Here is a 21,512-nt window from a genome sequence, read left to right as displayed (position 1 = left end):
TTCCAGACGCAGAAATGGGGCTGGGCTCTGCCATGCTCAAATCTAAAGTGGCCCAGCAGGAATGAAGTCCTGGACTCTGTCTAAGAACCAAAGCAGTCTCCCAAGAACGCTGCAGAGATAAACCACTAGATGCAGTGGACTGAGGGTTGGGAGAAAGGTGGAGGACTGGCTGTGTCTAGCCCCAGGGTTGACATCACGCTGGTATGCACTTATGAAGACCTGTTTCACCTTCCTCCTGGCATTCCTCTGACTACAGGGCTCCCACAAACTTAATTACTAGCTCCACCAATTCATGATTCAAAATCCCCAAAGTCAATGGTCAATACTCAGTCCTCCTCCTACTAGACTTAGTAGCAGCCCTTGATGTGTTGATAGTTTCTCTTGCTTGAAATCCTTTCTACACTTGGCTTCCGGGACACCGTGCTCTCTTGGTGCCGTTTCTCAGTCTCCTTTGCTAGTTCCTCCTCATTTCACTGACCTCTTAATACTGAATTCTGTAGGACTCTATCCTCTGACTTTTCCTCTCTTCTGTCTACATCTACCTCTGTCTACACGTCCTTCGTCTATACCCACCTTCATCGATGATCTCATGTCTCCCAACTTTAAAATGCACCCAATGCTAACAGCTCCCAAATACTGTATATAGTTCCATTCTAAGTCTCTCCTCAGCACTCCAGACTGATATTCCATCTGCTCTTTGACCCAGCAAACTTTTAACGTATCGAAACCTGAACTCCTGGTAATACACTTCCATAACCTGCTCCTCCCATAGGTTTTCCATCACAATTAAAGGCAACCACACTCTTCCAGGTGCTCAACCCCCAAAACCATGGAATCATCCTTGACTTCTCTCTTTTGTTGATATCCTACTGTCAATTTTTCAGAAAATCTTGAAGACTCTACCTTCAAAATATATCCGGAACCTGACAGCTTCTACTGCTACCAACCTGGTCCTGTTATTGTTAGCTGCTGTTGAGTCGATTTTCAACGCATAGCGACCCATGTGTTACAGAGTAGAACTGCCTGATAGGATTTTCTAGGCTGTAATCTGTACAGGAACAGATCGCAGAGCCTAGTTGGGTTCAAACCACTGACCTTTCGGTTAGCAGCCAGGCGCTTAACCACTGTGCCATCAGCGCACCTTAACCTGGTCCTACCCCCTGCTATTTCTCACCTGAATTAATGCAAAAGACTCCTAAATGGTTCCCCTGCTTCTGCCCTTGCCCTTCCCTACTGCAGTCTATCCCTGTCCCAGTCTATCCCCTATGGAGAGATCAAGTTAAAAGTCAGGTCACATCACGCCTCAACTCAGAGGCCCCAGTGGCTTCCCATCTCACCTTGAGTCAAAGCTAAAATCTTTACAATGATTTCTAAGTCCTGGTCTGCACACCCCTGTCCATTTCTTCTCAGACCTTATCTTCTACTCCTCTCTCCTTTGCTCATTCCACTCCTTGCTGTTCCCCCACATGCTCCTGCCTCAGGGCCTTGGCAATTGCTCTTCCCTCTGCTTGGATGCTCTTCCTTCAAGTAACAGCATGGCCAGCTCCTACACCTCTATCAAATCTTTGTTGTTAGGTGCTGTTGAGTGGATTTTCAACTTACAGTAACCCTATGTGACAGAATAGAACTGCCCCATAGGGCTTCCTAGGCTGTAATCTTTACGGGAGCGGACCTCCAGGTCTTTCTCCCTTGGAGCTGTTGGGTGGGTTTGAACTGCCAACCTTTCTGTTAACCATTGGGCTACTGGGTCTCCTTATCAAATCTTTACTCATTGTCATTTCTTAGTGAGAGCCATCCTGATCACCGTATTTAAAATTACAACCCTCCGACCCCTGACATGCACACACATACCTTCACACTTCCTATCTTCTTTTCTGGTTTTCTCCAGAGCTCTTAGTGCCATCTAACATCTATTAATCTATTGAGCTATTTGCTTTAGTCTATCTCTCTCCCACTCAAAAGTGCGTGCCATGAAGGTAGGAGTTTTTATCTGTCTCTTTTTCTTTCCACTGGTGTATCCCCAGTGCCTAGAACAGAAGGTAGGCATTAAATAAATAATTATCCACTGAATTAATGATGCAGTACTTCCCATGCATTGTTAACTGTATGTGTTTGCCTTCTGTTTCTCACAACACTGTGAACTGTGAGGTCAGAGACTATGCCTTACTCATATTTGTATTTCTACCACCAAGTACCGTGCATGGCACATAATAGCGCTTCAGTGAATGTATACTGAATGAATGGAAGGGGAGGACAGGAAGGAAAGATGGCTAAGTTTTGTTGGGTTTGTATTCAATTCAATAAGCATCTTTGCAAAGATGAATCAGACACTGTCCCTGATCTAGAAAAACCCACATTCCAGTTGAGGAGAGACAAACATAAATATATACTCTTTTGCAATGTCATCAGAATTGTGACGTAAAAACCCATTACCCATTATATCAAGTCGATTCTGACTCATAGGGACCCTATAGGACAGAGTAGAACCGCCCTATAGAGTTTCCAATGCTGTCATCTTTATGGAACTAAATTACCATTTCTTTCTCCCATGGAGCAGCTGGTGGGTTTGAACCACTGATCTTTTAGTTGGCATCCAAGCGCTTAACCACTGTACCACCAGCCGTCTTGTGATGAGAGAAAGGTCAAAGAAAAGAACTGAGATGGTAAAGGAAAGGATGGGAGTGGGGAGAAGCAATCAATGGTTGGTAACAGGTAAACTGGGCTTTGCTGGCCAAGTAGGAGTTTTCCATACAGATTGTGGGGAAGGAAATAGCCCAAGCTCAGCTGCTCACTGCCCAGGGCATGTCTATGTAGAAATGAGCTCCCCAGGCTAGCCTCTGTCCTGCTCTAAGAGTTGTGGCCCTCCACAGGGCTTAATCCAAGGTCAGAATCTCCAAGGACACTTGGTAAACATTAGCAAACTGAATAGCTATATTCCTACATCCTCCTCTTCCCCCTCCCTTGCTCAAAGAAAACTCCGTCTCTGACAACAGAAATGCGCAATGGCTCCCACTTAGGTAGTCAGAGCAAAAGTCACATCTAAACACCAGTCCCAGACTCATCATCACCCGGCACAGCAGTCAACAGAACCAGACCACTCCACTCAGAAACCCAGAGAGACTGCCAAAACACAAAGTTGAAAAAATCCGTTTTGAAAGTGCTAGAGCTTTCCGACATAAGAGCCGACCGTGAGAACAGTGTGATGTATATGTAAATGTGTACATTTAATGTGTATGTTAAATCATAGCCTGACAGCTGACTTCCTGAAGGGGAAAGCTGGGCCGGCCACAAGCTTCTCAGCCCAGAGGAGGCTGGGCACCAGAGAATCTGCCGAAGAGAACAAACCCATCCTGGCCAGAAGGACGCCGTGACCTCAGAGGTCTTTTCCTTTTCCAATGCCTATGATTCACTGTGGTTGGACTAGGCAGCTTCCCCCATCTTTTAAAGATTCTGAGAATAAACTTGTCTCATTCATTTTTTTTGCCGCTTGCCTAATGGCTTGGGTTGAACAGGGGGAATTCCATACACACACCGTGTACACTCACATTTCCACACCCCATCCCCACCCCAGGCATCCACATGCATTCCCACGTGTATCACACACCACAACTGGAATTCCAAACCTCCGGAAAGGGCCAAGGTATTCCTGAAACCATCTTTCTACCATCCTAGAACAGAAAGATTGCTTACGATGCCTTTAATATCCATCAAGGCCTGAGGTAAAAATGATCAGAGCAGTCTCTCTTTCTCTGTCTAGTACAAATACATAATCCAGGGGCATGATCTCCACCAACAACAGGAACAGTCAAGAAGTAAGCAATACGGACTTTAGCTTCTCCTCTGCTGCCACATTTTCACCATCTCTTATCTCCTCCTTTTAGTCCTGGTCTCGCGTAAATGGTTAACACACTGGCTGCTAACTGAGGGTTTGGAGGTTCAAGTCCACCCAGAGGTGCGTCAGAAGAAAGACCTGGTGATCTACTTCTGAAAAACCAGCCATAGGAAACCCTATGGAGTGAAGTTCTACTCTGACACACATGGGGTCACCATGAGTTGGAATCAACTTGAGAGCAACTGGTCTGGTCTAAACATCTGTTGTCTATTCCTTTCCCCCATTTTATTCTCCATTTCCCTCAGCCTGCCCTTTTCCCCCCTCATTTCAGTTATTTTAAAAGTGAAACAGTTGTGACCCATAACAGTTTGACATAATACTTGTTATGGAAAGACCTGAAGGGCAGTGAAGTGCCTCCAAAGTAATCTGAAGTTTCCTACAGTGCTCTGGTGCCCCCCGGCTGGTTAATTTGAGGCCTGCTTTCCTCCGGCTGCCTGGGAAGGTTACTCTATTGCATCCAAAGACAAACAGGAATAACGTTGATGGTATAACATTACCTCCTCTTTTTCACAGTTGATTTAAGGTTCTCATTAAGAAAGGCCATCATGGTTTACCTGATAAGAATTTAGCTATGGTCTCCATTTTCTGTGACTCTTTTCTAATGTCATTTTTTCTCTGCTCCCTCAAGCGTACCTAGCTTGTATCCCCTCAGCCTTTTCCTACTTTAAGGCTTTTGCACGCTGATTCCTCTGCCTGGAACACTCTGTCCCCTGACTGTGACATGGCTGGCTCCTTCTCATCATTAAGGTGAATGCTCAGATGTCTTTTCTCTCATCATCCTAATCTAATCCTAATTCCCTTCTCACTCCTTGTTATCTTTGATTGCATGCCCCTGTTTTATTTTCTTCATAGCACGTATCATGATCTGAAATGACCCTGTTTATTTGTTTCTTTGTTGGTTGTCACTCCAAGTAACATGTAAGCTCCATGAGGACACAGACTTTGACTGTCTTGTTCACTACCATAACTCTGGTACTAGACCAGTATCTGGTACAGAGTAGGGACTTAACATACATCTGTAGAATGAATGACTACATTAATTGTGATGGTTAATTTTATGTGTCAACTTGGCTGGGGTATGGTTCCGAGTTGTTTGGCCAAACACTAGTCTAGTTGCTGTTACGAAGTAGTTACATATGATTAAATCAGTTGGCTTTAAGTAATAAAGCAGATTATCTTCCATGATATCATCTAATGTAATATAGTTAACCAAGTGAAGGTCTTAAGAACAAAAAGCAAGCTTCCGCAGGATGTGTTCTGCCTCTAGACTATAAATAGGTATTTTGGCAAAACTGTCACTTCATTCTTCCGGTTGTCTGACCTAAGGAGCTTGGAACACAAGCCTTCCGGAGTCCCCAGTCTAACGCCTGACCCATGGATTTTGGATTTGCCAGCCCCCCACAATTATGTGAGCCAATTCTTTGAAGTAAATCAGTCAAAAGGAATTGGCTCATGGGATTGATTATAGGGACTGGCAAATCCAAAATCCGCAGGTCAGATGAAAGGCTGGAGACCCTTGTAGGCTCACAGATACATGACTACATCTGGTTCTGTTAGTTCTCCTTCCCTAGAGAACCCTGACTAAGACATTAATGTGAATGTGGTCTCAAAAAATTTCTGAAATAGTTCCAATGGCCTTCTTTCCCCAGGTCACCCAAGGACAGAAGACAATCTCCGTATCCAAGTGTCTAGATCTGTCAGTAGTCTTCTCCACACCGACTTCATTTAGTCAGAATATAACAAAAGGGTTTTTTTTTTAGGAAAAACTTTAATTCTTGGCTTAGGCAGTACAGATCAGGGTGGGTTGATGCAAGGTGGTGACTAAATCAAGAATTAAACCAAGTTCCTCAAAACAGTATTTTCTGGTCACTTCTATCTCAACATTTTAAGTGTTTTATTTGTGTCTGTACTTTATTGTTATCTCAGTGTCTTACCGTAAATCATTCAAAAACAGATATATGAAACATTTTGGGTATTAGAGCCTGGGAATTCATCCAGATCAACTCCCCAGCCTCCAGTCAGGCCCACACACAAATCAAACGGGATTTCTACTCAACTGTTAAAAGGTTTCAGGGGAAATCACTTCCCTTCAATGTCCCTTCTTACTCGTTTTAGTGTCTCTCAATCTTTTTATTCTGCCCTCAAGGGAAACGAATGCAGCTTTGATCATGAGCTAGGCTCAAATGCCTTAAGATGACTGATGAAGTTGACAAGATACACACACACAACACACACCCTCTCTCACAAACACACACACACACTCGCACACTTATACATGCTCACACACTCTCTCCCACACTTACACACTAACATCACTTACACTCTGTCACACACTCACACATATATTACACATTCACACACTCACACACACACATTTACACACACTCACACACACACATACACACAAACTTACACACTCACACATATATCACACATTCACACATACTCTCACACACATTTACACACACATACTCAGACACATACATCTACACACAAACTTACAGACTCTCACACACGTACACACATCCACAGTGTCCTTACCAACATAGCCTGGGGTTCCACAGGCTGTGGACATCACATCGCCTTTGCCCTCCATTTTTGACAATCCAAAGTCACTGATCATTATCTTCGACTCCTCGTCTTGACTGTAGTACAGTAGATTTTCCGGCTAGAAACACAGTAAGAAAAAAATTTACAAACTGTGTTTAAAGTTAATTGTGGGGAACTACAAACTACAAAGCCAAACTACAAAACCTTTTCAGAACAATCTAAGAATATGCTTGACCATCAGACCTATGAAACACATTAATGAAAAACTGTCTAACAAAAGCAATGTATCAGGCCCTGCACAGGAGCTGGCACAAAGAAGTTTTCTATAAATATTAGTCCCTTTCCCTTTTCAGCATTTTCTCTACTTAAAAAATTAACAATATTTTGAGGCAATCCAGGAAGCTGATGCTTCTCACACTTGTCAATTCACTTCTTGGGTCAGGAAAAGCAGGCTTCCCAGGAAATAAAATTGCTTTTTCAGGTGCTGTTGCTGTTGGGTCCCGTCGAATCGATTCTGACTCATAATGACCCTATAGGACAGAGCAGAATTGCCCCCATAGGGTTTCCTAGGCTTAATCTTTACCAGAACAGATCGCCAAGTCTTTCTCCTGCAGAGCTGCTGGGTGGGTTCCAACAACCAACCTTTCAGTTAACAGCCGAGTGCTTAACGTCACCACCAGGGCTCCTTTTTCAGGTGCTAGTCTGTTCTTTTTTTTTTAATTAGTGACCCTTGTTATCTACCTTTCTCTCCTCCAAGGGTCTCTCTCCTGTTCTCAGCCACATCCCGTGGTGGCCTGTTGTCCCGGCAGATGAGCTGCGTATTTCCCTTTACTGAGGCCAGCTGACATCTGCTCCTCCTCCCGGAAGCACGAGTGTTGTCACAGAATGAATCAGAGTTGGAAGATCCAGGATTTTCTAGCCATGTGCCCTTAGGTACTCTGAGCTTTTGTTTGCTTTTCCTGTAAAACATGGGCGGCGATGTTCGCTATCCTGTACGGTATATGATAGTAGAAATGAAGCACTAAACAGAGCCAAGGTCTTATTAGTTTCTGTGTTTCTGTCTCCCTTGGGGTTCTGCAACATCAGTGGCACCTACATCAGGTCTGAGTAGGAGGGGCTTAGGGGAGGTAGCCCTAGGGTTGAGGCAAGACCTTGAAGCTTCATTTGCCTAGCATTTTATGTAAAACTGGGGAATCTGTCATTGTTCTGGAAACCCTGGTGGTGTAGGGGTTAAGTACTACGGCTGCTAAGCAAAGGGTCGGCAGTTCAAATCCGTGAGGCGCTCCTTGGAAACCCTGTGGGGCAGTTCTACTCTGTCCTGTAGGGTCGCTATGAGTCGGAATCGACTTGACAGCACTGGGTTTGGTCATTGTTTTGGCAAAGAATGGGCTAAGGGCTTGTGGAGACTGAGGGAGGTGCTACAGCCTCAGAGCTGGCCCTCATTTTGTGTCTCCTGCACTGCCTGGCTGAGAACCTGAACACAGAAGAGGCGACCACAGTTTTTTTTTAGAAGCTTTGCTTCAGTTGATGATGCTGTCACCCTGGGAGATGATGTCAATGACTGATCCCTCTCCTACTGTCCAACAACGTTGACTCGCCACGCTAATTCTGAAGATTTGTTGTTGTTGTTAAGTGCCGTCAAGTTGGTTCTGACTCATAATGACCCTATGCACAACAGAATGAAACACTGCCTGGTCTGGTGCCATCCTCATGATCTTTGCTATGCTCGAGGTCATAGATGTAGCCACTGTGTCAATCCAACTCATTCAGGGTCTTCCTCCCTTTTGCTGACCCTCCACTTTACCAGGCATGATGTCCTTCTCCAGGGTCTGATCCCTCCTGATAGCATGTCCAAAGTATGTGAGACCTAGTCTTATCATCCTTGCTTCCAAGGAGCATTCAGGTTGTACTTCTTTTTAGACAGATTTGTTCATTCTTCTGGTAGTCCATGGTACATTCAATATTCTTTGCCAACACCATAGTTCAAAGGCATCAATTCTTCTTCGGTCTTCCTTATTCATTGTCCAGCTTTGGAATGCATCTGAAGATTTACTCAATAATTAATTGTGTCTCTCATTTACATAATCTTAAAGGATATGCATTGTGAAGAACCTGAACTGGGAAGATCATTTTCTTCCACCTGTTCCCTGTGTGGTGCTCCTACCAACCCCAAGAATGAAGCAATAGTCTCTGTTGTCTGAGCTTTGTGGTGAAATTTGGACTCCTAAGCACTGAATTTTAGGAACTATTCTTGTGTGGAGTGACCAGACTTGTCACTCTGGATGAGAGGCCCCCTGGTGGCAGCATGAGGGTATGGGTCAGGGCTCAAAACAGCAGCAGGCAGGAAATCCTGCCCACACTACATGGCAATTCAACCCAGTGTCTTGGGAGTCCCGGGCTCATTTAAAAAATTATTTTCTCTGTACATTATGGAATCTTTGCGAGACAACTGGTAGTCAGTACCTGAGGTGGAAGGTTAAATCCAACCCTTCAGTAGTTCACATAAGACTTTAAAATTATTTGAATAAATAGTTTTAGTAACATTAAATATTACACTTCTGATCCAGTGTTTCTCAGCTGGGGGCAGTTTCACTCCCGAGAAGACATTTGGCAATGTCTGGAGACATTTTTTGTTGTTAGAACTCTGGGGGTGTCATTGGCATCTAGTGGGTAGAGTTGAGGGATGCTATTAAACATCCTACAATGCACAGGACAGCCCTTCACAACAAAGAACTTTCTGGCCCAATATGTCAATAGTGCAGTGATTGAGAAACCCTATCATAATCCAAGGAGGCAGTGGTGGGCACTTCCTGTCTCAGTTCCTCCAGAAGAACAACTGATTGTCTCTAGTAGCTTCTTCAGTCAATGAGGCATAAGAATACCTTTCTGCAGGGAGAAAGAGGTATGTATGCATGTCAGGATATTACCCCAGACTCTGCGCTAATCTTAAATAAAAGTGATCATGTTCTTCGCTCTAGTCTAGAAGGTTATATAGGTTGTTTTAACTTTCTTAAATGTTTATGGATATTTAATATCCCAAACCCAACTTCCTCCATATAGATCAAACCCCTTTGTGCCTCTGAAAGAGATCACAAAAAGGTCCTAAAATGGCAATGTTCTTTCCAAAATTATAAGCCTGGTTATCCTAACACTCCCCAGGCCGGAAGTTGCAAGTACTTCTCCTAAGATTGATGTAGGAGTAAAAAACAATATCTCCCATATAGCCAATCTGCCTTTCTAAGGGGAAATAAACGCTTCCCCTCTAGGAAACAGCTTATCTGCTAAGAAATTATTTCTAATAAGTATAGACAACCAGCCTACTCACACCACATCTTCGTGGTCACCATGCTAACTTGTTCAGAAAAAGAAGCTGCCTGCTGTGTTTTGAAAGCACACTACAGACATCTGGCAGGAGCACAAGAGAAAAGAGAAGGTACTACTGCCTGGCAGGGAGAGGCCAGGTGGGCCTACCTTGCCCTCTGAAGAGCCTATAAGCAGGGCTTCCAACCCATTTGTTCAGGTTCGAACCCCTGCTGAGAATTTGCATTTCTAACAAGTTCCCAGGAAGTCATACATAAGAATCACCTGGGGATCTTGTTAAACTGTAGATTCTGATTCAGTCTATCTGGGGTGGAAATGCAAATTCTCAGCAGGGATTTGAATTGGAATGAGGAGGTTTGAAGCCCTGCCTACAAGTCCCTGGAGATCAGCTGATTATCCTCATGTCCATTAAGGCTGCAAGGACTCACCCAATATTCCCAAATACCTAGTCCAGTGGTATTAGGGAATGGTCCCCAGACCAGCATCAGCAAATTCTCAGGCCCCACTGTAGAGCTACAGAGCCAGAACTTCTTAGAGATGGGGTAAAGGGAAGCCAGAAATCTGCGTTTTCACAAGCCCTCCAGATGATTCTAATACCCATGAACATTTAGGGACCGTTGCCCTTGTCAATGAGAGTCCTGCTGCTGCAGTGGTTAAGCGCTCGGCTACTAACAGAAAGGTTGGCAGTTCGAATCCACTAGCCACTCCACGGGAGAAAAATGTGGCAATCTGCATCCATAAGATTTACAGCGTTGGAAGCTCTGTGGAGTAGTTCTACTCTGTCCTATAGGGTTGTTGTCTTAGTCATCTAGTGCTGCTGTAACCGAAATACCACACATGGATGGCTTTAAGAAAGAGAAATTCATTCCCTCACAGTTTAGTAGGCTACAAGTCCAAATTCAGGGCTCTGGCTTCAGGGGAAGACTTTCTCTCTCTGTCAGCTCTGGAAGAAGGTCCTCATCATCAGTCTTCCCTTGGTCTGGGAGCATCTCAGGGCAGCAACCTCAGGTCCAAAGGATGCGCTCTGCTCTCAGCACTGCCTTCTTGGTGGTATGAGGTCCCCATGTCTCTCTGCTCACTTCTCTCTTTTATGTCTCAAAAGAGATTGGCTTAAGACACTACCTAAACTTGTAGACCTTATCAGTATTATTGCTGCTAATCCATCTTATTACATCATGGTGATAGGATTTACAACATACAGGGAAATCACATCAGAAGATAAAATGGTAGACAATCATACAAGGGAATCATGACTTAGCCAAGTTGACATATTTTGGGGGGACACAATTCAGTCTATGACAGTCGCTATGAATTGGAATTGACTCAACAGTAACAGGTTTAGTTTGGTTTGGCCCTTGTCAATGGAAAACAACAACATGGAAATACCAAAAAAGAAGAGAAATTTTATAGTGAGCCTTTAAGAAAGAAAAGGCTACACCATTTTATACCTTAAAACCCAGTACCAGATAATGTGCCAGTAAACCAGTTGCTGTCGAGTTGATTCCAACTCATGGTGACCCCATGTGTGTCAGAGTGGAACTGTGCTCCACAGGATTTTCAATAGTAGATCACTAGGCCTTTCTTCAGAGGCACCTCTGGGTAGACTCGAACCTCCAACCTTGCAGTTAACAGCCGAGCGCTTAACCATTTGCACCACCCAGGGACTCTGCACCACCCAGGTGCTAAAATTCAATTTTAACAAATATCTATGATTTATCCTTTAAGTTGATTTAGATTTCCCACCGTTGGATATAGCATGACTTCATTACAGTATAATCCTTTTATTTGTGATATGAATTTATTTATGATATGATATGGGGTGGTTTCTATCTCGACTGGTGCAGTGCTCTGCAGGCTGGACAATAACTGTGTAGAAAGAAGCCACATTACAGCCTTGGGTCTAATAATATTGCTTTTCACCACTCCTCAAGTTGATATTTTTGATATATACCCTTTGATATCTATGTAGACCTGAGAAGGCATGTGATGCTGAGGTGCCCAAGAAGGCCCAGCTCCTTCAGTGCTCATGGGTGAAGGGTCAAGAAGCCAAAAGCTCATAAGGAAGAGATAAAAAAAGAATCCGTGGGACATAAGGAGAAGGCTGCAATTGGAGTTCATTTAACTTCTTTCCTGTTGACCTACTTGCCTTGTCTCTCATGCCCTCTGCCCTTCTCCTCTTCTTTCATACAGTGTGCTGTGCTGATACGGGGCTGGAATTGGGAGAAGATGTGAAGAACTGCACCGGGTGAAGGGTTTTTCATCACCTCATAAGTGCTCTGGGCTCAACCACTAACCTAAAGGTTGGCGGTTTGAACCTATTAAGGGGTACTGCAGAAGAAAAGGCCTGGCAATTTGCTTCCGTTAAGATTACAGCCAAGGAAATTCTATGGAGCAGCTCTACTCTGTAACACATAGTGTCACAATGAATTGGAATTGACTTGACGGCAACTAATGACAACCTATGTCTTGAACAAAATTTCCTTTTAGATTAGATGGGCTTGAAGCAATATAGAACTGAACTCCCTCCGGCCCTATGGCTGCTTAATGGTTATAAAATGTTCCAAACAATGACCAGTCTGATTGGTCTTCATCTTCTTTCAAGCTACTGCTGGCCCCAAAGGCCCTGACACCTAAAAGTATACAAACCCTCCACTACCCATTCCACCCATATCTACATCCAAGTGGCCTCATCCCTCCACTGGAGCCAATTCACTCTGACAGCTGCATTGTGGGTTGGAGAGTGGCTGGAGGATGTTGCTAAGCAATGGCCTCACCTTGAGATCCCTGTGGACGATGCCCATCCTGTGGAGATAGTACACAGCATCCAAGACCTGGCGGATCAGGGTACTGGCATCTTTCTCTGTGTAAAATCCCTTCTCCACTATCCGATCAAACAGCTCTCCACCAGATACACTGTTAAAAAAAAAAAAAAGAATTAAAAGTTGGAGAGGACTTGTTAAATGTTGCAGGGAAAACTGTAAGAACTCTCAATGTGATAACAGACTCAAACATTATTTTTAAAGTGAATCCACTTTCAAATTCAGATTTTGCCCCATCTATTCCCCAAAAGCTCTATCAGGGAACAATATTTTGGGGGTCAATATTTCATTTTAATTTGCTTTGAGTTTCAGTTTACATTCAAAGAGAATTTCTGATTACATTATTTATATCATTTGGATTTATGGAAAGGAGTTTAGGCTAGCAAGGGTCAACATGGGACAACGACTGTTGCCCCTTTTGCTTTGATATTTTATGTTTCTATGACATGGGGGTACAAATGTCCAGGAAAAAAATCAAGAGAATAAAAACAAACCAGGACCCATGGACTAGTCAGGCCAGAGAAGTCTCTCCTGGCCTTGGCCTTTGTCCTGCTGTGATGACATAAAATCAAAATAATGTTCCTGATGTCAGCATCATCAGACATAGGGAGGTGGTGCTGGGTAAGATGCTGCTTTACATGAAAAGCCCAACCAAACTAAACCAAACCCGTTGCCACTGAGTCGATTCCAACTCATAGGGACTCCATAGGATAGAGTAGAACTGCCCCATAGGGTTTCCAAGGAGCACCTGGTGGATTTGAACTGCTGACCTTTTGGTTAGCAGCCGTAGCACCTTTGCATGAAAGCAAATCATAAAAGCCTGGGGGAGTGGTGCATAAAGCATGGGCCTGGCCAGCAGGATCCTGGGTTCTTTACCAAGATCTGCTCCTAATTTGCTAAATGGAGAGAATGAGCTCCTTGAACCTCTATCCCAAACCCACTGCCGTCGAGTCGATTCCAACTCACAGCGACCATATAGGACAGAGTACAACTGCCCCATAGAGTTTCCAAGGAGCGCCTGGTGGATTCAAACTGCCAACCTCTTGGTTAGCAGCCGTAGCACTTAACCACTATGCCACCAGGGTTTCCTGAACCTCCCCCTGTAAATGAGGGGTCAACCTAGCCAACCATTTTCAACTGAGGGCAGTGACATGTTCTTGGAGGTATCAGAACCTGGAAGCCACTGGTGATTTACAGAAAGAAAAAAAGAAAGAAAGAAAAATAACAGTTTATCACATTGCCCTGCTTTATTTTTGGGGACAATAGGTAATTTTAATTTGCTTTGAATTTTTTTTTTTTTGAATTTCAGGTTACACTGAAAGAGAATTTCTGATAATATTATTATTATTACTGTATTTATGGAAAGTTTAGGCTGGCAAGGTTCAAGAAGCCTCAGCCCTTTGGCTTTGATACTTTCTGCTACTCTGAGTTATACAAAGTACCAGAACTGTAAAATCCTGAACAGAAACAACTCAACCAGTAAAGCGTATACGTCTCTAAGAAAAACACTGCTTCTTTCAAACAATTAACCCACCTTGGAAATAAACTTCAAAGGGATATATTAACACTATTAAACAAACAAAAAAAGAAACACAAATTTCCAAAAACAAAATGAAAGATTTTTTTGAAATGTTAAAATCACAAAACAGTTGCAAAACCACCTTTTATAGCTTTACTAGATACAGTGAAAGCTGTCTCCTAGCAGTAGCACACACATATACACACAGCAAGATATGATTCCTTTCCTGCAAGTCACGGCAATTAATGTGCAATAACGGATCCATTGAAATCTTCTTTTTAAAAAACTCATAAAGATGAAACAATTGCAGCTATAAAAGCCCTATGTGTTAGAGCGTCTTCTATGACCTATAGTCATTCCAGACAATATATTGTGCTTGGATAACAACATCGGCTTGTTTCCAAAGCAAACTGGGCAATCTTGATAAGAAAGGCACTCAGGAGAGACAAAAAGTGATTCAAAGAATGAAGGGAAATTGAAACAACAGGGGAGAAACCACATTTTGATGACCATGTTGTCGAAATGATCCATCTGTAGGTAAGCCCACATCCCAAGACATCACCTCTTGGCAACTGATACCAAGCTCTCTCCATTCCGCAATGATCTAGAACCTTCCACCACAAACAATTTCAATGTTGAAGCTTTGTAGGCGTCAAGGATGGACTGCGTGAGGTGTAAGATGTACTGCTGCTAGGCGCCCGGCCGGATCTCCGTGCCTTGGAGGCATTCACTTGCTAATTTATTTAACCACCTCTTCAACATTTACTGCCAGCAACGTTACGGGTCAGCTACCTTGCACACTTGGTGGCAATCAAAGCAGCACTACCTGTGAAGGAGGAAAAGTTGTTTTCATTATTTCCCTCCACGTCCTCTACAACTGAACCTCATCCTCCAATAATAGCACCTCTTACTAGTGTGGCACAAGTGGTTAAGCGCCCAACTACTAGCTGAAAGGTTGGCGGTTCAAACCTACCCAGAGGCACCTCGGAAGAGAGGCCTGGCAATCTGCTTCCGAAAAGTCACAATCTTGAAAACGCTGTGGAGCAATTCTACTCTGCATACATGGGGTTCCCATGAGTCAGAATCAACCTAACAGCAACAAACTGTGAGAAAAATAAAATTTTCTGTTCTTTAAATGTTACAGCCAAGAAAACTACGGAGCAGTTCTACTCTGTAACACATGGGGTCGCCATGAGTCGGAATTGACTCAACGGCCATCAACCACAAACTACACACCTTTTCTAGTGCTTTCTTACCACTAGTCGGGCTGCCACCCACCTCCTCTGCCCTGCGGGCTGCTGCAGGACCTCAGGCAACAACAGTCGGCCCTTCTACCTCCCTTACCTCCTGCCCTTAATAGTCTACGACCCGAATCTTGCCCAATCTCTCAAAACTGAACTGTCCTGTTTTTCAAGGTCTTCTTTTCTGCTATGTGATATTTAAAGTATTAACAGATTCTACTGAATACAAATATTTGCACTGCAATAGGGCAGCAGTGCAGGGAGAACTGAACCACCACTATTGAAGTCTGAGACACTGCCATTGTAGGTGCTGCCACAGAATTTCAATGCTCTGTTCATTTAATACTTTGCTCTTAAATTTCACTAAGGCTTTATTACTTTTTTTTTTTAACCATTCACAGAAATAATTCAGTTTCCTTAGAAACTGAGGCACATGGAAAACGTTTTAAAACTTGCCAACATAAAATTTAACAATACTAATAAACGTCACTTATATTTGTAAATGACTTGATAATTTTCAAAAACCTCCTGAAGCCTGCATTTTAAAAGTCCACTTATTCTCAAAACCACTCCCGAGGTAGGCAGGGCCGGTATTACTGCCTCCAAATCAAATCTGTTGCCGTTGAGCAGATACCGACTCATAGCAACCCCACAGGACAGAGCAGAACTGCTCTACGGGCTTTCCAAGGCTGTGATCTGTGTGGAAGCAGACTGCCTCGTCTCTCCTGTGGAGTGGCTGGTGGGTCGGAACTTCCAACACTTTGGTTAGCAACCAAGCACTTAACCGCTGTGCCACCAGGGCTCCTGTTCCTGAATCACCGATGAGAAAATAGGTTTCGAATCATGGCAAGAGGTGTATCCCATTTTCCAATCTGCAGAGTGTGCTCGGGCTGTTTGTTTGGCTGCCGAGTTGACTGACAGGTTGCCTGCTAGATTCAGTAACCTACTAGGGCAAGTGTCCCATGTGCATGGTTTAAAGCACCACATTAAAGATGGAATTCCTCAATTCAAACTTGCAAAGCATCAGAATAAAGTTAGAAGGGGTTGGGGGGGGGTCAGGTGATTGGGGAAAAGGATTAGAACCATAACAATGGAAAGATAAATGAGTGAAATTAATTAAGGGTGACTATTTTTATGGAAACACTGGTGGTGTAGTGGTTAAGAGCCACAGCTGCCAATCCAAAAGGTCGGTGGTTGGAATCCACCAGGCGCTCCTTGGAAACTCTATACGGGCTGTTCTACTCTGTCCTGTTGGGTTGCTATGAGTCGGTAATCGACAGCAGTGGGTTTGTTGTTGTTGTTTTTTTTTATCCAGGGTTGCTGTGAGTTGGAATCGACTAGACAGCCAATGGGTTTGGATTCTGGTATGGGAGAGAGGCCCCATTTTGTGTGAGGCAAATGTGGAAGGATATACTGGCTAACAAAGAGCAAAGAAGCAGGATACAGAATAAAAAGCTCAAAAATTCTCTACTCTTCTGAATTTGAACTTTGAGATTTATTTAGAACTAACATGCCCTTGCAGTGAACTTGGGTTTGCTCAGTCTGATTCTTCTTTGTCTATTATAGTATACTACTATCGTACTGTATGTGAATTTTATGCAAACGTGAAATAGTTTGATATAAAATCTGAGTTTATGTGCAAAATTTTATGTACTGCAAATCTCTTTAAATTTCAAAAATTGGTCAAGAATCCTATAACTTCACATTGCTGGACGAATGAACTATATAAACTCTGATTATACTATGGTCATGAGATATTATTACACTTTGTCAGTATTCTCTGCATCCTTTGTTAACCAAAAAAAAAAAAAAACCAAACCCATTGCCATAGAGTCCATTCCCACTCATAGAGATCCTATAGAACAGAGTAGAACTGCTCCACAGGGTTTTCAAGGCTGTAATCCTTATGGAAGCTGATTACCACACCTTTCTGCTGTGGAGTGGCTGGTGAGTTCAAACCTTCGACCTTTCGGTTAGCAGCTGAATGCTTAACCACTGCACCACCAGGGCTCCTGCATCCTTTGTTAGTACTGGGCAAGCTATGCTGTTATTTACATGAACTTGAACTTCTCTCTGATTTGGTAGCTATATTATGGTGTTATTTTAATGTTTACTGGTAATTATAATTTAAAATCCTTTCAATCTTGTAACAGGAGACCCTGGGTGGCAGAGTTAAGCTCTCAACTACTAGCCAAAAGGTTGGTGGTTTGAACCCACCCAGAGGCACTTCAGAAGACAAGGCCTGGTGATCTGCCTCTGAAAGGTCACAGCCTTGAAAACCCTAGGGAGCAGTTCTACTCTGCACACAGGGGTCACCTTGAGTCAGGATCCACTCAGTGGCAACTAACAGCAACAATGTATCTTATAACAATATTACCCAAGCATTCATAAAAAAGGCAGTACTTGTGCCAGTTCTGAAAAACGGACTCCAAAAAATCTACTGCTCCAGAAAAGAAAGTTAGGTGTAAGAAAATAATATAAAGGAAGTCAATGGTGTGCTGTTAATTTTAGAAAGAGCAGCTTGAGAAGTATTAGCCATGATGCTGGCATAATAAAAAAAGCAGTGTTACAGCAAGTATACCTTGAAACTCACAATGACTGTCATGTAATAGGCAGGGATAGTGGACAAGACGCGGTGACCACAGCAGCAAGGTGGTCTTAACACGCCCAGACCGAGGCTGGTTACAAATGTGTGCTTTGAAGAACACGTCCCCTCTTCACATTCAGTCCTAAGGGGAAGGCAGTCCTGCGTTATCCAGGCTGTGACTCAGGAGAGACCTCTGCACACATCTTTTGTGCAGCACACCTACCTTCAAAGTGACTCCACCTTAAAGAGGAATTCAGATAATTTTGTTTGTGATACCCTTTGAACTCTTGAAAGTTAGACACAGGAGACACTAGCAAAAAAAAAAAAGCTTTTCATATTAGAAAGACATCTGTAAGTACAGAACACCTTGGGTAGCTGTTGTGGTTAGTTGCTGTTGAGCTGGCCCAGACTCACGGTGGCCCCGTACACAACACAATGAGATGCTGCTCAGTCCTGTGCCATCCCCATGATTGGTTAAGGACTGGACCTTTGTGATCCATAGGGTGTCCACTGGCTGATTTTTGGAAGCAGATCGCCAGGCCTTTCTTCTCAGAGCGTTTTAGTCTGGAAGCTCCGCTGAAACCTATTCAGCATCACAGCAACACACAAGCCTCCCCTGACGGACTGGTGGTGGCTGGGCGTGAGGTGCATTGGCTGGGAATCAAACCTGGGTCTCCCACGTGGAAGGTGAAAACTCTACCACTGAGCCACCAATGTCTCATACCTTGGATATACTTACATGAACATCAGACAAACGTTAACAGGCACAGCAAACTCCTTGTAAATCTTACATGCCATGATCTGGGTGGGCAAGGCCACAAACAATGCACTATTGTTGATAAGTCAACTGCGAAAACTTTAGGCCCCAAAGGCAGATATATATAATTTTTAATCTGGCCCGGACAAGGGTTTGTCCTCTCAATGGTTTCTTCAGGCCTGTCTTGGCAGCCTCGGGGATTTCACTCCTCCCATGGGGGCAGCTGCTCATCATCCGAGGCTGTACTCATATCCTGGATGCTTGATTTGGCTTTGGGCGGGGAGGGAGGGGTCTTCGCTCACCCACTCTGGGAAGATTAAGGTTTTATCTCATGTAACCTCTGCCCTTAATATTTTTCTCCTTCAACCAATCCTACTTTAATAATAAAAATACCTTTATTATTAGAATTCAGTTTCATAATATCTTCTAAGTCTCAATCTGTTCAGAAATTTCCAAAACACAAACATACGCCTCTCCATTACATGTCCCAGATGGATTTAACCCCTTGTGTTCCATGCCACACTGATGCTAGCTCTTCTGCCTTCTCAAGATCTTGGCAACATTAAGGATATTCTATATTCATGCAGTGTATTCGAATGGATATTCACTTGATATATTTTTTCAAGGGTTACTGGGAAAAAGTCCTGCCATTTTTGCTACTTTGTTTGCTTTATATGCTTTGCTAATTCACCCAATCATCCAACAATCTTGTGTTGGGCCAGACAATGTGTTGTTCCTGATTTTAAGAGGTGTAAGAAATCGACTCGATGGCAGTGGGTTTGGTTTTATAGGAGCCCTGGTAGCACAGTGGTTGAGAGCTATAGCTGCTAACCAAAGGGTCAGTAGTTTGAATCCGCCAGGCGCTCCTTGGAAACTCTATGGGGCAGTTCTTCTCTGTCCTACAGGGTTGCTATGAGTCGGAATCGACTCTACAGCAATGGATTTTATAGTCTAGTGGGGGAGACCAACATATGCAGACAAGTAAAACACAGTGTGGATGGTTCTAATGGGGCAGCATGAATGTGCCTTGGAAACTACAGAAGGATATCTAGAAGGGGACCAGAGGATGAGCCAACAGGAGGTGAACCTGGGCTGTCTTAAAAGGAGAAGCAGTATTTAGCCAAGAGGAGAAAAGCCCAGTGGACAGGCAGAGCCCCATAATTTGAACTATCATGAGAAGAGGGAGCTACTGAAGGGAATTTTTGGCGAACCGACAATCTGCAAGAAATTCAGGGAAGTAGACTTAATTAAAGAAGCATTAAATGAGCCCCTTGGATAAGCCCAGCACTTGGTGTCTAGTTTAGTCTGTTTGGAGAGCTACATAAGAAGCTCAATTTTGCAATCAAGATCACCAGAGACTAATTACCAAACTGTGACCTGGCTGGATGCACCACAGGACATTGTAGAAGCGAGGGCTCAATGGTTAAAGAAGGCTTCCTAAAGGAGACGTCTTAGCTACCTTTGCATCCCTGGAGTTCAGCACAGCATTTGTTGAATTACGGAAAACTTTAAGCAAATTCTTGAAGGAAGGATAAAAAAAAAACCAACCAAATCCAGTGCCATCGAGTCAATTCCAACTCGTAGTGACCCTATAGGACAGAGTAGAACTGCCCGATAGAGTTTCCAAGGAGCACCTGGTAGATTCGAACTGCCCCCCTTTGGTTAGCAGCCATAGCGCTTAACCACTGCACCACCAGGGTTTCTGAAGGAAGGATAGCATTTGAAAATTGGGAGTTAGGAAAAAGGGCATGACAGTCAGGGAGACTAGGGTAGAGACAGGAATGAACAAAGTATGTACAGAAGCCTAATTTATCTGGAAAATGCAGCTGGTAAGAATGAAGCCAAGTCATGAAGAATTTTGAAAGCCAAACAGTGGAGCTTAGGTTTGCTCCATCTGATGACGGTAAATTCTAAGTTGCTTGTTGTCTATAGTTGCCCTTTTCTGAAAGAGATGCTACAGCGACCGATTACGATCTGTGTCTGTGGGTGTGCGGTGAGGGAACAAGAGTCCTTTCCACGCTGGGTGTGCTGTTTCCCAACAAAGCTTTGCAGCTGCCATTCAAGAGGCCCACTGCTTTTCTCTTCTCAGACCTACAAACTTCCTGCCACCTCAGGTCTGCTCAGAGGAGCGATTCTCTCCCTCCGAATGCATGTCAGCCAGCTCTGTGGTGTGCACTGACTTTGCTGCCATCCAGGCAGCAACTTGCATTGCTTGGGGTGGGACCTCAGTGACTCCTTAAGCCATCTTTACTCTCTGCTTTCCAGCTATGACCCTTTATCTCCCACCCAGCTGCTCCTTCAAACTGGCCAGGAGGAGTGTGGTTATATTCCAAACCATGAGTAAGAAAGAACAAAAGCCACTTTTATTTTGTTTGGGAAACTTAGTTGCTGAGACCAATAAAAAAAAAAATCCTACTTTTGCACTACTTACAAGAAAAGGGTTACAGGATTTATTAAGAAATTATGAGCATGATCAGGATTTCAAGAAGAAATAGCTGATCTCTTTTTAACTCAAAGCACTTGTTCACATTCAAAAAAAACCGAGAGAAGTTAATTAAAAGTAAATTTTGTTGCTTGCATTCCAAGAGGACATACTATATTTTATTCATATTGAATCTCTAGCACGTAAGACTTTATGGGAGGCAGGAAGAGAAAGAAAACAAATAAATGAATAAACAAAGCTGAAAATACCAGAGTCAGAAATGCTGTGCAGAAGACAGAGAGTTCGAGATGTGTGCTTGGTGCAGCCAAAGAGCTAAGAGAATGCCCCCCCACGTGGCGGGAAAGAGCCAGCTATGTAATCAGGGGGACAGCATTCCAGGCAGA

The 21,512-nt window shown here is 43.6% G+C and overlaps 1 protein-coding gene across 5 annotated transcripts in view; it reads right to left on the bottom strand.

The window, feature by feature from the left end:
• CAMK1D (calcium/calmodulin dependent protein kinase ID) overlaps window positions 1–21,512 on the bottom strand; it is a 491,464-nt gene that overhangs the window by 68,416 nt on the left and 401,536 nt on the right. For all 5 annotated transcript variants that reach the window (XM_010590728.3, XM_023548911.2, XM_003410734.4 and 2 more), the window contains 2 exons: window positions 12,538–12,676; window positions 6,434–6,560 (listed from right to left, as the gene is read on the bottom strand). In XM_010590728.3, the coding sequence (XP_010589030.1) occupies window positions 6,434–6,560; window positions 12,538–12,676 (266 nt within the window). The remainder of the gene's footprint in view (window positions 1–6,433; window positions 6,561–12,537; window positions 12,677–21,512) is intronic.

This window comes from Loxodonta africana, chromosome 4 (assembly GCF_030014295.1).
Source record: "Loxodonta africana isolate mLoxAfr1 chromosome 4, mLoxAfr1.hap2, whole genome shotgun sequence".
Lineage (NCBI taxonomy): Eukaryota > Metazoa > Chordata > Mammalia > Proboscidea > Elephantidae > Loxodonta > Loxodonta africana.
The sequence above is the reverse complement of the archived record's forward strand: the minus strand, read 5'-3'. Positions and strand labels throughout refer to the sequence as shown.